Here is a 14573-nt window from a genome sequence, read left to right on the forward strand (position 1 = left end):
CAGGGCAGCGAGCATAGGATACAGGAGATTACGCTGGAGGTAGTGGATAAGTACAAATTATCTTGGAGTGTGGATTAACAATGGGGCTGAGTACCTAACAGAACATGAAAAATATGTAACGACTAAAGGTAGCAGGAATGCAGCTGTGATGAAAAATAGGACACTGTGGAATTACAATAGGTACGAAGTGGTGATAGGGATTTGGAAAGGCATGATGGTCCCTAGTTTGACTTTCGGCAATGTGGACCTGTGCATGAGATCAGAGGTTCGAGCAAGGTTGGAAGTTAAGCAGCGAGGGGTAGGTAGGCTTGCTTTGGGAGCACACGGAAATGCACCAAATCAGGGGGTACAGGGTCACATGGGATGGACGTCATTCAAGGGCAGGGAAGCTAGCACTAAGATAGAATTTGAGGAGATTGAGAAAAACGGCAGAAAAGCGGTGGGCAAGGAGAGTTTTCAGTTATTTGTACATGAGGAATGTTGACACAAAATGGAGGAAGCTGACCAGAAAATTGTCAATAAATTTTTGGACTGCAGGAGGGGTGCAAACCAGGAAACAGTGGTTAAGAAAAAGGTTAAAGAAACAGAGAGGGCTCTATGGAAAACAGGGATGCAGACGAAATCAGCACTGGGAACATATACAGAACTTTCAAGCAAGAAACTGCCAAAGAAAATATCTATGATAATTCTAGGGGAAGCTCTTTGTTGTTTGAATCCAGGACGGGAGTATTGAGGAAAAAGATGTACCGAGTCAAGTACCAAGGTATAGACACGTTGTGTGGTGCGTGTGCAGAGGAAGAGGAAACGGCGGTACGGTGGCTAGATGGGCGTGATGGGATCTAGCCACCGTAACGGCGGAGCACCTCATACTTTTCTGTAAAGGGCCAACGCCTCCTTTACTAGGATGCCTGGCACGTCAGCGCCGAAGCCCCCGCTCAAACCTCTCCTGTTTACGCGCGCCGCTGCCGCGCAGCGGCGCTGTGTTCTGACACTATCGTGCGCCCCACCGGCACCGCTACGCCCGCGCAGTCTCGGTGGTAGCCCATTCGGAGTCAGTATTAACGTTCTAGGTCTTAGTTTTTCTCGGCGCCCGACGTGCTACTATTTATCGTGTGTCTTGCCGCTTCATTTCTCGGCCTAATAACCGCAGTTGAAGCCCAGCCACACGGTATTGCTGCGTGGCCTTTTGCATGTCAAGCCAGCGCGAGAAGCTCCCTGGCTTTTCTGTCTTGGTATATCTCGCGTAGTTCACGAAAAAAAAAAAAAAAAAAATGCGCGTGAGAACTGTGTGGCTTTAGTTAAGAAGGCAAAGAGAAACTCTGCTATGGATGGGTTGCTTTCCCACCAAGATAGGGGTGGCCTCTACTACCCGACAGTAGAACTCATTAGTTCTTTGTGGTCTGAAGAAATATGTGGAATGCTATCAAACCGAAAATCTCTCCTGAAACCTATGGATCAGTGTTTGTAGCGTAGCGTGAGTGTAATCGCAGTCTTGCCTGTGTTGAAATGTGAAAGCTCCAACGATGACCACGGCAGGCTTTTGTACAGCTCATATGAATAAAAATTCATGAAGCCGATATCTGCATCTAATAACATCGATATTGAAACTGCATATAATAACTGTAGACTTTGATGTTCTTTGTTTGTTTAGTGAAGTGATTTTATCGGACTGCAGGCATGATAAACTGTGATAACAGCGTTATGAATTGGGGAACCTTTCTTTCCTATTCCTTGCTTTCAATAATTGTTGGCTTCCTTCATATGTATGGCATAACGAACACCCTCATTTCCCTACCCTTAATTGTTTGTGATAGCAAAGCCATTTCCTGTTTTGCACGTCCATTAACTGTCAAAAATCTTTTTCATTTTTCTTCATAGCTGGGACTGCTGCTAATATGCATTAAACAGTCTCATACTTATTCCTGCCATAAGATGTTTACATAATCTTTTTTTCTTCTTTGTTCATAATTTCCGTAGCATTATGTGCATGAACCCATATTTGATCTTGCTTTGCATTCATGCTTTTTGTCTTTTTTCATATTGCATCAATTATTACCGTTCTGTGATAATGCGTTAATATCTGCAACATGCCCTTTTAGCAAAGAATATTTAGCCTGCACTTCTGCTGCAGTAAATAAACAGTTATTTTTATTTTACTTCATTTACTTTCTCGTTTCGTCTTCAAAACTACATAATTTCACTCTGCTGAGCTTTGCAAATCTTGAAGAACAAAATTTTTTCACAGTTCAGCGTTGCAAACCTTCGGAGAGGGACTGGAGCAGTGACTTTCTATTGCGGAGCAAGCGGTGCGTAGTGTCAGAAGTTAGCGCCACCTCGTGGAAAGCCGGAGAAACACAGCGGTCCCGGACGAACAATAGGAGCGCGGCCGACGTGCCAGGCATCTCAGAGTAGAGGAGGCGCTGAAAGGGCTTAACCCTACAGTGCAAAGAAACGGGGCTGATTTTTCAAAGCATTAGGGTTTAGGGACAGTGGAGGCAAAATAGACTTTAAGCGGGTAGAAATAACCATACGGAGGTTATCTGATTGGTGGCTAAAATCAAGGCAGGGGTGAATTTCACCCTCCACAAAGTCAGACAAAGTACAAAATGTGGTAATAGTCACGGCTAGGTGGCGTGTGCCACCGCCCGATTTAAAGGATTTAGCGTCATCCATTCATCCATCCATTATACGCCCCCTCGGCGACCGCGCACGAATACAAAACCATTACCGCGGTTTGCTGAGGTTTCTCCTCACTGTCCTATGTTACCGCTCCTACCTTGCTTCTGTGCGATCAGCTGTCGGAAATGCAACTGAGTTTTCGCTAACGCACTGTGCTCCAATCACGCTCGATTGAATCATGTGGATTGAAGATGTGTGCAGTAGTTGGCCGCAAAAATAGTGACTTGCATATTAAGGAACGTAATGAATATGTGGGCCCAAGTTCGCGGACAGTTGTTGCAACTGTCCCTACATGTTTCTGGCATTTTGACATGAACGGCTTTCCTCGAGGATACACAAATTTGCTCATCCGCCAGCGTTGTATCGCTAACCGTCAAAGAAAGGGCTTCAGCCTCGGTACGTACGTCGGCAAGAGTGAGTACTGTTCGTTAAAGAGGGCCGCTTCCTGTCGTAGTTAGGTTTCGCGCACAGTATCTGCACACTTTCTACCCCAACCAGCGCGGAAACTCACGCCCACTCATTTGCCTACGTGTCAAGAATAAGTGAATTGGCGCACACTTGAATACATGCGCACTATATACGCACAATAAGTGAAGGTAATACACCGATAGCGCACGAATGGTCGAAGCTGAATGTTTCGTGACGAGTTACTAGCGATAATACGCATTTGCTGCAAGGTATTACAATGTGCAGAACAGCTACGTTTCAAGATTTGGCGCAGCAAGAAGAAATCTAATGGAACTGAGAACAAATCTAACGGAACTGAGCACGAGCGATTAGGCAGAAAATGATCAGATAGTGACCGCACCTAGGAACCTTACTGAGTCAGAAACGTGACTAGCCGATGCTTCAAAATATTTGCTAGATAAAAAACGAAGACCTAAATGAGCGGAAAGTTTGGATAGCTTCGAATACATATTTAGCCCCGCTTTTAGAGCAAGCCATATACGCTGCTCGCGCCGTTTGGACCCAGCTTAATCAGCTCCGAAAGCGCTTTTGCAACTTCTCTGAAGCTGTGCCCAGTCAAAAAAAGCAGTTGACTCCAATTGGGAAATTTCCAATTGGTACCAATTGGAAAATTTCCATCGTAAATTAGTACATAACTGGGTCAATTGAACCAACTGGAACGTGACCAATTGGTTTTTGTCAGAAAAAGGTTTGCTATATAGCCTTAGTATTCCATGCATATATAGCTGTAACTCATTCCAGTTTCCTTGAATGGGTTCATAAACTGAACGTATGATTTCCCAGTTGGTTTGTTCTAGCTAGTTTATTCCTATTGGTGGTCTAATTAGACGCAGTTGGGAATGTAAGGTGCGCCTAGTTGGTTCAAACTGACAAGTCCAATTGGACTCGATTGGTTCCATCCCTGACTCAGTGGTAACCAATTGGAGGTAAGGATTTCCCAATGTGCCCAGTTGATTCCAATTAGCAAGTCCAATCGGCCCTAAATGGTTTCACTTTAACTCAATCGTAACCAGTTGGAACTAGCTAGGGATTTTCCAATCGGTTCCAATTGGGTCCAGTTCATTTCAATTGACAACTCCGATTGGTTTCTCCTCTGATCCAATCGTAACCAGTTGAAAGTAAGCATTTTCCAATTGGGTTCATATTGGCCCCAGTTGATTCCAATTGGAAAAGCTAATTGGAGTCAATTGTTTTTTTTTGACTGGGTCATATAAAGTGCGGAGATATAACTAGACAAAGTGAAAGAAATGACGGCTACTGGATGGGTTAATCAGTCAAGGTGCTATCATTCCTTTAGTTAAGTATATTGTATAGTCTTTCCAATTCTCAAATCAAAAAGAAAGTGAGAACTGACTCTGGAGTTATTAAATTAGACCATGAGATTTATTGGTGGCATTGAACTTAATGTAAACTACTACCATGAACAGATGATAGCAGTAATGCATACAAAAACCAAATAAATATGATGCCAATATGGCGCTATAGGTTTTGTGCAGCCAAAGTTGGGGGACACTAGGTGCTGGGCATACAAAAGAATGGAAAAATATATTTTTAAAAATGCAAGAGGAGTACAAGAGAATGCAAGCAGGGCATGGGGCTTTGATTGCGCAAAGATGCTTGGGCGCGCTATATTTAAAGCTCCCTATTGTCGTTTGTCTGACTGCTTACTAGGCAAAATAAGGAGAAGTGTTAGATGCAAAACTCTCATAGTGCACTTTTCTTTTGTCTGGGTGTGGTGTGAGGCCCTGAGCTGGAAGGCAGGGGGATACTCTTATTAAGGTAATCATTTTAATTTGATGTGGCCAGCAAAATGCTGCACTTGAATGCACCGCTGTTAAGTTGCACTGTCGTCTTTATGTACTCCTAGAGCTCTCCAGCTGACTGATAGTGTTATGAGTGCTGTAAAACAAGTTGAAACTACAAGGCTGTTTGTTGCGTGGTATTTTCTCCATTGTCTGTTTTAATCTGATCGGCATTTGCCACGCATAGAGAATTTTAGAATAGGGTATACAAATGGTCTGTAATTAAGTTGCGTACAGAAGCAGCTTGGGTTCCAGCAAGATTAAGCAGAGTTCGGCTTCTTACCTCGTGCATCCCCTAATCTAAAACGATTTAGATATGGCTGTATTGAATTTGCCCCAATTACATGTATTTTCGATTTGTTGCAGAAAGTTGGAGACCGCAGTTACGCTGCTTAGTTCCCCTATCGCACCACTGAATCTTGGAAGCACTGGCCACTTGTGTCAAGATCCTACTTTGGACAGGACATCCTTGTATACAGACATGGTTAAGTCATATCGGTGGTTTGACAAAGTACGTAAGAACTTGCTATTTTCACAGCCAATGTGGCTGAGAATATACCAGTGCAAAAATTCAAAGGCACTGTGTTTGCATCAAGGGACGAGTGGTAAAAATTTAGTTTTATAGCCAATCTGTTGAGGGGGTAGAAAGTAACTCCCATAGCTCATGTGTTGTACTTGGCTGTGCAGTTGTTCATTTTGAAAGCTGCCGTGGTAGCTCTGTGGCTATGGCATTACACTGCTGAGCATGAGGTCGCAGGTTTCGGTCCCGGCTGCAGTGGCCGCATTCCGATGGGGGCGGAACGCAGAAAAACGATTGTGTGCCGTGCATTGGGTGCATGTTAAAAAACCCCAGGTAGAGAAATTTAGTCCGGAGCGCCCCACTATGCCATGCCTCACAATCAGATTTTGGTTTTGGCATGCAACACCCCAGAATTAATTTTTTTTTTGCATTTTTGGATGTACGGGAAAGTAAAGTAAGTACACAGATGAATAAAAGTAGGTTGATGCAGGCTTTTCTACGTGATGAGCCAACATAAAAAAAGAAAAGAAAAATGTAAAATCGTTTAATTCTTCCAGTGCTAACCTGTGGGGCCTAGTTTGGGGATGACAAAAAGAAACCTGAGAAGAAGCAACTAGTGATGGAAAGAAAAATGATAGGCGTAACACTAAAAAATAAGATGATTACAGCATGGATTAGAGAGCAAACACGGGTAGCTGACATTTTAGTTAAAAGTAAGAGCAAGTAGTGGATTTAGTTGGCGGCAGCTCATGTGATGTGTAGAAGAGATAACAGATGGTTTGTTACAGTAACAGACTCGGTGCTATAAGAAGGAAAACACAGTCAGGGGCAACAGAGCTTTGTGTGGAGCGATGAGATTCTAAGGATCGGACACAGTTAAATGACTCGGGAAAGGGAAGCCGGAGACTGCCTGGAGAGGCATTCATCCTGTAGTGGACACATCAGGACAACATTTGAGATCTCATCCGTCTGCTGGCCCCTTAAAAAGGGGGCTCTTTATATTCCAAAACTGGGTTCAGTAACCATTGGCTCTGTTCTGCAAAATTCGCAGGGCTGTCTTGTTTGTGTAATGTTACACAGATACGCATTTACAATTATAGAACAAAGCCTGGAAAAGTCTGAAAAGCTTCAAGATCGAATGCATTGCAGTCGTTAACTTGGGGCTGCCGTGTCACTGTCCTCTTTTTTCCTGCCTTTTCCTCTTGACCATCCTCTGAAAACTGGTCTTTCCTTATAGGGTCCCTTATAGAGTATTTTCACGGAATGTTCTCACAATGATTTTATGACAGTACACTATGTATTTAAAAAGCTACAAGTGTTTAAACGTTACTCTCCTCTTAAGTTGCAGCTTTCCTGCTTAACTCGTATTCCATCAGCCATGCCTTGGTTGCCACACCAGCCGATTTATTGGTTGGAACTCGGCTAATGTAAAGTGAGAAGCGAAGAACGATGTCGAGGGGCATTGCCTAGGTGCATTGGAGGTATAAATGATTTTCCTCATTGACCTGGCAGTCATGCTGTCTTGAGCCAGGGATGACTGCGATGAACGATGATGAAGAGGCACGCTGTTCATTGTTTAACTTGCCGTTGTATGCTTTAAGGTATAATATAAAAAAAATAAAGAAGAAAGAAATACAGTCGAACCCAGATATATCGTACCCACATATATCGAATTATTATCTATATTGAAGAGCTGTAAAATCCCCTTGAAAATCCCATGCAAATGTATAGGGCTGGTGCACGCTTATATAGAATGCCCGTTCACCAGCACATTCGTTATATCGAACGCGGCACCATGCCAAAGACCTCAAAGTGCACTACCATGTGCACTTTGTGGTCTTCTGGCGTCTGGTATCTGGAGGTGGAGAAGAGAATCGCACGCCGGAGAAAGTACATAGGAGCGCACTGAGCTTGTGGCAAAGCAACACCACCTAGAGGAAACTCTAGGTGGCGTTGAGTGAAGAAGGGAAGGAGAAACGTGGCGATGCGTCAGCCGCGTCACTTGCGTTCAGGAATTGAAACATCACTCACTTTTTTTGGGGGGAGCTTCTTGCGCACCTCGTGTGTGCAGTCAGTTCAGCCCCATTGAGCTGTTCGGCCAGCCTACGTGCCGACTCGCATCATTTACCGGTCTGGCCATAAACAGACCGACGCGCATGCCCTCTCTCGGTCACCTACACCAAGTGACATGACTTTGTGGGGTCTCACACATGCTCTTGGGACAAAAGAACGACAACACAGTAGTGCAAACAATCAAAAGGGCATTTATTGCACCTTTCATACACTAATGCACGCTAGCCAAATTACTATGCATAGAACATTCACATGGGCGCGCGACAAATCAAGGAAGTCCGACTCACCGCGGCCGGATGGCAAGCGAATATATTCGCCCCATGCTATGACACAATCGCCTAGTCGTTCACGTGCACGGTCACGCGAACGGTGGCGCGTTCGAACGATCCGTGTTAGTCCATACCGGTGCCCTCCTCCTAGCCACACGAGACGGTCTCGCGAAGCGTGGATCGGCGCACGCGCGGGACGTCCGCATCGCTCACCGATCCCAACCCGAAGAGGAAGCGCCTTCGACCTCTTGCTCCCAAGCCACCCCGCTGTTCGGTGGCGCTAGCATCGAGACACTTGCGCCATCTCTCGCAATGCGCCGCAACCACCACAACCGCCGCCGAACTATAGGAGACGTGAGCCATGCGGGGAAAACAACATCAGGGGACGCGTGAGTCGCGCATTCCCACAACTTGCATTTCAGTTATCGAATCGGCGTTTTCGTCACCTGTGCACGTCAACATGGCTGTGGAGCGTCGCAAAGATCCCTGGATTGCGGCACTTATGGATTGCATTTCTGACACTTCAACAACACGCCCTTCACACGCTATCGGCCGCCAAGCTTCTCATTTCGAGTTGCGGGATGGTGTTCTCTATTGTTGAAGTTACGCTTCCGACGGCCGCAAATGGTTGTTAGTCATTCCCCGCCATCTGTGCACAGATGTATGCTCCGCTCTCCATTCAGATCCGCAATGCGCCCATGTCGGCCTCTTCAAGACTTACGCCAGGCTTTGCTCCCGCTTTTATTGGCGTGGCATGTATACTTTTGTGTGAAAGTACATTCGCTCGTGCACAGTGTGCCAACGACGCAGACTTCCTGCTCCTTGTCCTTCTGGTCCTTTGCAGCCCATTCCTTGTCCATCCCGACCATTCGACCGCGTCGGCATCGATCTCTACGGCCCTCTTCCATGCACATCAGCTGGCAATCGCTGGATTATTGTCGCTGTCGACCACCTCACCTGCTATGCAGAAACTGCGGCACTGCAAACAGCTACAGCCTGCGACATTCCGTCCTTCCTCCTGCATCACTTCATACTGCGTCATGGGGCACCGCGGGAACTTCTGAGTGACAGAGGGCCTGCGTTTCTTTCCGAAGTATTTAACACCCTTCTGGGGGGGGGGGGGGGGACCTTGTGCCATACCGTCCATCGCACCTATACAGCTCAAACGAACGGCATAACAGAACGGTTCAGTCGTACTTTGGGCGACATGCTATCCATGTACGTTACATCGGATCATACCAACTAGGTCCTCGTTTTGCCATATGTTACATACGCCTATAACACCGCTTCACAGGCCACAACAGGATTTTCGCCATTCTTTCTCGTATATGACCGTGAACCTACCTGTATGCTCGACACCATTCTCCCCTACCGGCCTGACCCATCAGAGGGCACGCCTCTGTCTGAAGCCTCCAAGTATGCCGAGGAATGCCGTCAGCTGGCCTGTTCATTCACGGCAGAAGACCAGAGTCTCCAAAAATTCCGTCGCGATGATGACCGACCTCTCTGCACCTACCATCCGGACTCACTAGTCTGGCTGTGGATACCTTCAAGCACCCCTGGTCTATCCTCTAAACTCCTCGCTCAATACCACGGTCCCTACCACGTCGCCAGTCAACTACGTCGTCGAGCCGCTAACGCCATCAGCTGACTTGAGGCGTTGTGGACGCGAGATAGTGCACGTCCAGAGGCTTAAACCCTATTACGACCCCCTTTTCCTCTCCTCCTTCTCCAGGGGGCAGTTGTAGCTAAGAAGACTGGCGTGGCCTACGGACGCGGTATCATCATCGGCCCGCTGATGAAGAGGGGCTTGTGCTCTCGGTGTCTGACGCTCACTGAGACGTTCGCGTTTCCAAGTTCTCAATAAACTGCATTACAATGGATATATTTCCCAACTGCCCAGACTGTGGGTGTGTTTGTACATTTGAACACATGATGTGGGACTGCCCCCACATACTCAAGGAACTCAAGGCGAAAATCAATTCAAGACAAGGCTTTTATTCCGCCATCAAAAGCACGGATCGTCACCGTCAGCTTCGGGCAATCCAAGGGGCCCATGGTGCGGCGGGCAGGTACTCCTTGCCTGTCCCAACGTGGGAGCGGCCCGCAGGGGGGGTTGGGGTAAAACCTGGCTCTCGTCCCTCGGTGTGCAATAAAGTTTTTTATCTATCTATCTTTTATGAGGCATGCCGTAGTGGGGGACTCTGGATTAATTTTGACCACCAGGGGATCTTTAACGTGCCCCCAATGCACGGGAGACGGGCGTTTTTGCATTTCGCCTTCATTGAAATGTTGCCGCCGCGGCCAGGATTTGATCCTGCGACCTCGTGCTTAGCAGAGCAACACCATAGCCGCTAAGACACCGCGGCGGGTAATTCTTGACTGTTCAAGCATTCATTCCTCACCTGAAATTAGCTTGCAAGTATGGCTGTACTTTACGTTACACAGTCATGTTGATGGTTTTTACAGTGGGGCTCACTGTTATGGGCTCACTCCCCTAGTCATTTTGATATCCGCCGCTGATGCTGGTGTCTGCCAGTGTTTGTCGCAGGAATCCCAAAGTGCTTTGGTGTTCATAAAGAAAAAAAAATGCAACGCCTTGAGTGCATTCGAACTCTGGTCCTACAGAGTAACAAATGGAGGTTTTTACCTCTCAGCAATTCCACCGATGCTACAGAAGAGAAAAATACTGGGCATGGAAAGCACGGTCACGCTGCTAGCTGCTATGATAGGCTTGCGCTGCGCTGTGCAGCTTACCTATAAACCAGCATTGACGTGAAAGAAATATGATTCCAACGGTAAAATGCTATAGGCAAGATAGGACAGAGGAGTACGAAATAACTGTGGCTCTCAACTTCACCACTGGGAAATGCTGCCTCCCCACTAATACCGCATGAAACTGTGCAAGACTTGCTAGACATAGTATTGCGCTGCTGCGGTTGCTGCAACAAAAAAGAATAATGCACCTGGATAGCAATGACTGGCTGATGCCACGCTCAGCAGCTGATCTATAGACCAGCACGAAGCTGAAAGAATTTAAATAGAGGCTACAGTAAGAAGTGAGAGGCAGGATTCAAAAGAGAGAAGCCATGTCTCTTCACTTGGTCATCACCTGGGCCGCGATTTTGTAGCGATGCCTTATAACTTATTCTATACGAGTCTTATTATCCACCGCTCACGGCCGGCTGATCCCGTTGATAACGCGAGTGGACCGTTGCTCTGACCACTGACAAAGCGCAATAAGCGCGAAAAGGCATTATTACCGGAAAGGCATCGCTACAAAATACTGGCCCTGGGAGGGCCCTCTCCACAAAAGATGATGACGTGGACTAGAATTGACATTGAAGAAAGTTTTCTTCTTCTCGAAGCAGACTGCTTGTGCATGTCTGTGAATGCTTACTCCAACCAAACTGGACATTGAATCATGCAGAACATGGTAAAAACTATGTTGTCCTTGCTTTAACAAAATCACCAATACTGCTCTGTGAACAGCCTCCACATGTTGCTGCTTACATGTCAATGGCCAGTATGAAATCATTATCATGCCCATTGCAGCTCATTTCTGGCTTTTATTTTGCATCACTAAAGCAGACGTTGGGTAGTATTTCCCCCACAGTCTCACATGCTAGAGTTTTAAGAAGGTTGGTTAATGTGTTTAGGGTGTAATACTTTATTGTAAGCATGTTTCATGATTATGTGAGGAGCCAGGAAAGCACAGAAATCTGAATATCGTTTGAGGCTCGTTATGCCGCTTCCTGTTACAAAAAATAAGCAATCTTGTTTAAAAATTGTTTGAAATGGAGAATGGCAGCACATATTACTGAGTTGTAGCAATATCTGATGCCTGACTACTGCAGTTTCCGGTGTATTAGTCACTTTTTTTTCCTGAATTTTTTTCGGCGGTGCATCTTATAGAACGGCGGGACTTATATACGCTTAAAAAAAAAAAGCTGCCGTCAAAATCGGATTGGATGCTATGGCCACACGAAGCATGCTGGGTTGACCTCCTTGGCAATTGCTACTGGTTGTGTGTGCACTATAGAGGTACCGGGTTCTCGTGATCGAGTTGCCGAGCGCCGTGCAAGAAGGTCGGAGCAGCAATACAAGCGGCGGCAGGCCGACCGCGAGTTGACCTACCCCGAAGTCGTTGCATCTGCGGATCGCTTTCAAGATACGGCGCGCACCGCTACGCAAACTATATGCAGCTGCTACCAGAGTACAAGCCACCCCTCCTCCCTCCCGCGCTGCCTTCCCGCTTTCCTCCCTTGTGTGTGATTCGACTCACTGTCTCACGCTTTCACTCGCACATACAGCATATGGCGCGTGGGGACATTGTTATCACCCTTGGAATTTATATGGAACATTGCAGCAACCATGAAGGCAGAAATGCGCCTGGAGTGTCCATATCATTGCTATCTCAATTATATAGGAATGGCACCCATACGCTTGCACGTGACCCACGTTCACGAAGTGAAACGTCGCTGTAATTTTTTGAAAGATCGCTTACCCAATGAACAGGTGCGTCTTGTACACTGGTGTGACTTATATACGTTTTCTTTTCGAAAAAACTGCCATTTTGAAGGGAAATTTATAGACAGTAAAATACGGTACTACTACTTTTTACTGACATTTCATGCATTTCCAGCGCTTTAAAGAAAGAGTAAAAATTGAGAAAAGAGGAAAGATGCAAGGACAGGTAGAACAGGACAGGTAGGTCCAGCGTCCTATCTGTCCTTGCGTCTTTTCTCTTCCTATTTCTTAAAGTGCTGGAAATGCATGAAATGGGTTGATTTTCCAACTAGCCCAACTGTCCGCTTTAAGTACTTTTTAATAGTTGTGTATGCCCCTTGGCAACCTTCAAAGTTTGAGTGTCTTCATTTGGTGGTGCTATATCCTTGTGCATTAGGTGCTCTCTCTCTTTCTCTTTTTACTGAAGATGTGTGCTATTACCTGCTCATTGCAATAGTGATTTCTAAAACTGTTGCAATACCTGCCTGCTCAGCTAGGCTCCTCCCATTGAGCATGATATTAAATAGGTGCTAAATGTAAGCCATAGCATTCTTATTTGAATTGACAACTGCCATGCTTGCTTGTCACACCTGCAAATGCACACCTGCACTCAGCAAAAGTGCAGGTGTGCATTTGTCCTTTAAATATAGCTTGTTTTCATGTTCCTCATGCACCAGTGTCCTGCATGACAGTGGAAAAATCTGAGCTGCTTTTGGTGGTACAGGTGGTGTACATGTGTGCCTTTCTTTCTCCATCTCCATGCCAACTTAGATTACACTGAGCTGGACCTTGAGAGCACAGAGCACTGGTGTGTCTTCGTGGCCTGATCATAGAATGGGTGCTGGTGAAGGCATTTAATGAAGACTTCTATACAGATGATGACCAGGTATTGCTTGCTTATGGGATGCATGCAATTCATTTGTGTGTTGGTGAAGATAGGCTGCTTAAGGTAATAAAAGGAAATGGTGCCTTTCTATGATGCAAAGAGCACATGACTGACACGAGCAACACCTAGCTACCAAACTCTCTAAAGGGAGCACCTAGTAGCGACCTGGCTAGGCCTTTCTTCCATTAGTACATACGTCCCTATCTTCAAATAATGCGTCATCTTTAGAACGTGCCAGCATCAGCTAACGTGCAAGATTTCTGATAAGTGAAAATTGTGGTTGTTCCTGTGCTAGTGAGCCTTCTGTATCATTGTTCAAGAAAGAGTTGGCATATCTTCAGAGTGATTTATAGACTTTTTTTACTTGGCACCATACATGCATACAGCCTTTGTGAAGAGTATACGGCCTACTCCGCCCCTTCGCCGTATGTATCGTTCGGCTGTGTGCTGCGGTATTTCTGGTATGGGAGTTCTTTTAATTTCCCAGGGCCTTGGAGTTTATAGCATACCATAGGAACTCCTTTAAACAGTATTTAGTCAGTATGGCAATTGCAGGCAACATAGCCCGTTGTGATCGTGTGTTGACCCCACGGAACCAGTCACTCGCAAAGAATGCGACAGCTAGGGGCATGGTAAACGAGCCAATGCCCTCGTCAGAGCCATCTCCAACTGCGGTGATTTATGGCAACCAGTTGGACACAGTCAAACGGGTTTGGGCATTTTGTGAAGTGATATTCCTTCAAACAATCTCATGGTGCCTTTCTGCCCTGTCATCGTTCGACAATGGGGATTTAGTGTTCATGGTGCATGACCTTTTCCTCGTTCGTGCGCCATGCCATGTGTGTGTATTGGGCTAAGCTGTCCTCGAATGAAAAGGCTGTGAACCTTCGGATTGGCCAAAGATCTTTTCACTCATTTCCCGACACCTGATTGGGAGAAGGTGATGTGACCGGGATGACCGAAGGGATAAAAGACGAGACAGACGCTTTGTGAAAGTTTAGTAGCTTTAACTTGAAGTGAACTTTTTCTCTGCATCATTGCTAAAAGTTTTTGTAAATATATAAACATTGTGTTCTAGAATGTCATGGATGTCGGGCCAAGGCCTATGATCCTTACTCTACGATGGTGTGTGAAGTTCCCACATTTGTGGACCCCCAGTTGCAACACCATATACTTTTGAAAGACTGTACGTACGAGGGACGTTCTGAAAGTAAGTTTCGTAATTTATTTTGTCAGGGACACTTTATTGCCAAAAAAATTACACCATGGCATCATGAACTATACACCTTGCACTATTTTTCCACATAGTCGCCACCAACATTCAAACATTTGTCGTCGCGTCTAATTAGTTTGAAGAAACCACTCTG

The 14573-nt window shown here is 45.9% G+C and overlaps 1 protein-coding gene across 1 annotated transcript in view; it reads left to right on the plus strand.

Annotated features, from left to right (window-relative positions):
• Nucleotides 1-2994: 2994 nt before the first annotated feature.
• The window catches only part of LOC119437002 (mediator of RNA polymerase II transcription subunit 27-like), a gene marked incomplete at its 5' end in the record, with an annotated part of 38011 nt that continues 26432 nt past the window's right edge, over nt 2995-14573 (plus strand). Inside the window, 4 exons of the mRNA XM_049660069.1 lie at nt 2995-3093; nt 5320-5565; nt 9547-9653; nt 13122-13206. Coding sequence (XP_049516026.1) covers nt 2995-3093; nt 5320-5565; nt 9547-9653; nt 13122-13206 — 537 coding nt within the window. The remainder of the gene's footprint in view (nt 3094-5319; nt 5566-9546; nt 9654-13121; nt 13207-14573) is intronic.

The sequence above is a fragment of the Dermacentor silvarum genome, chromosome 1 (genome assembly GCF_013339745.2).
Source record: "Dermacentor silvarum isolate Dsil-2018 chromosome 1, BIME_Dsil_1.4, whole genome shotgun sequence".
In the NCBI taxonomy this organism is placed as follows: domain Eukaryota; kingdom Metazoa; phylum Arthropoda; class Arachnida; order Ixodida; family Ixodidae; genus Dermacentor; species Dermacentor silvarum.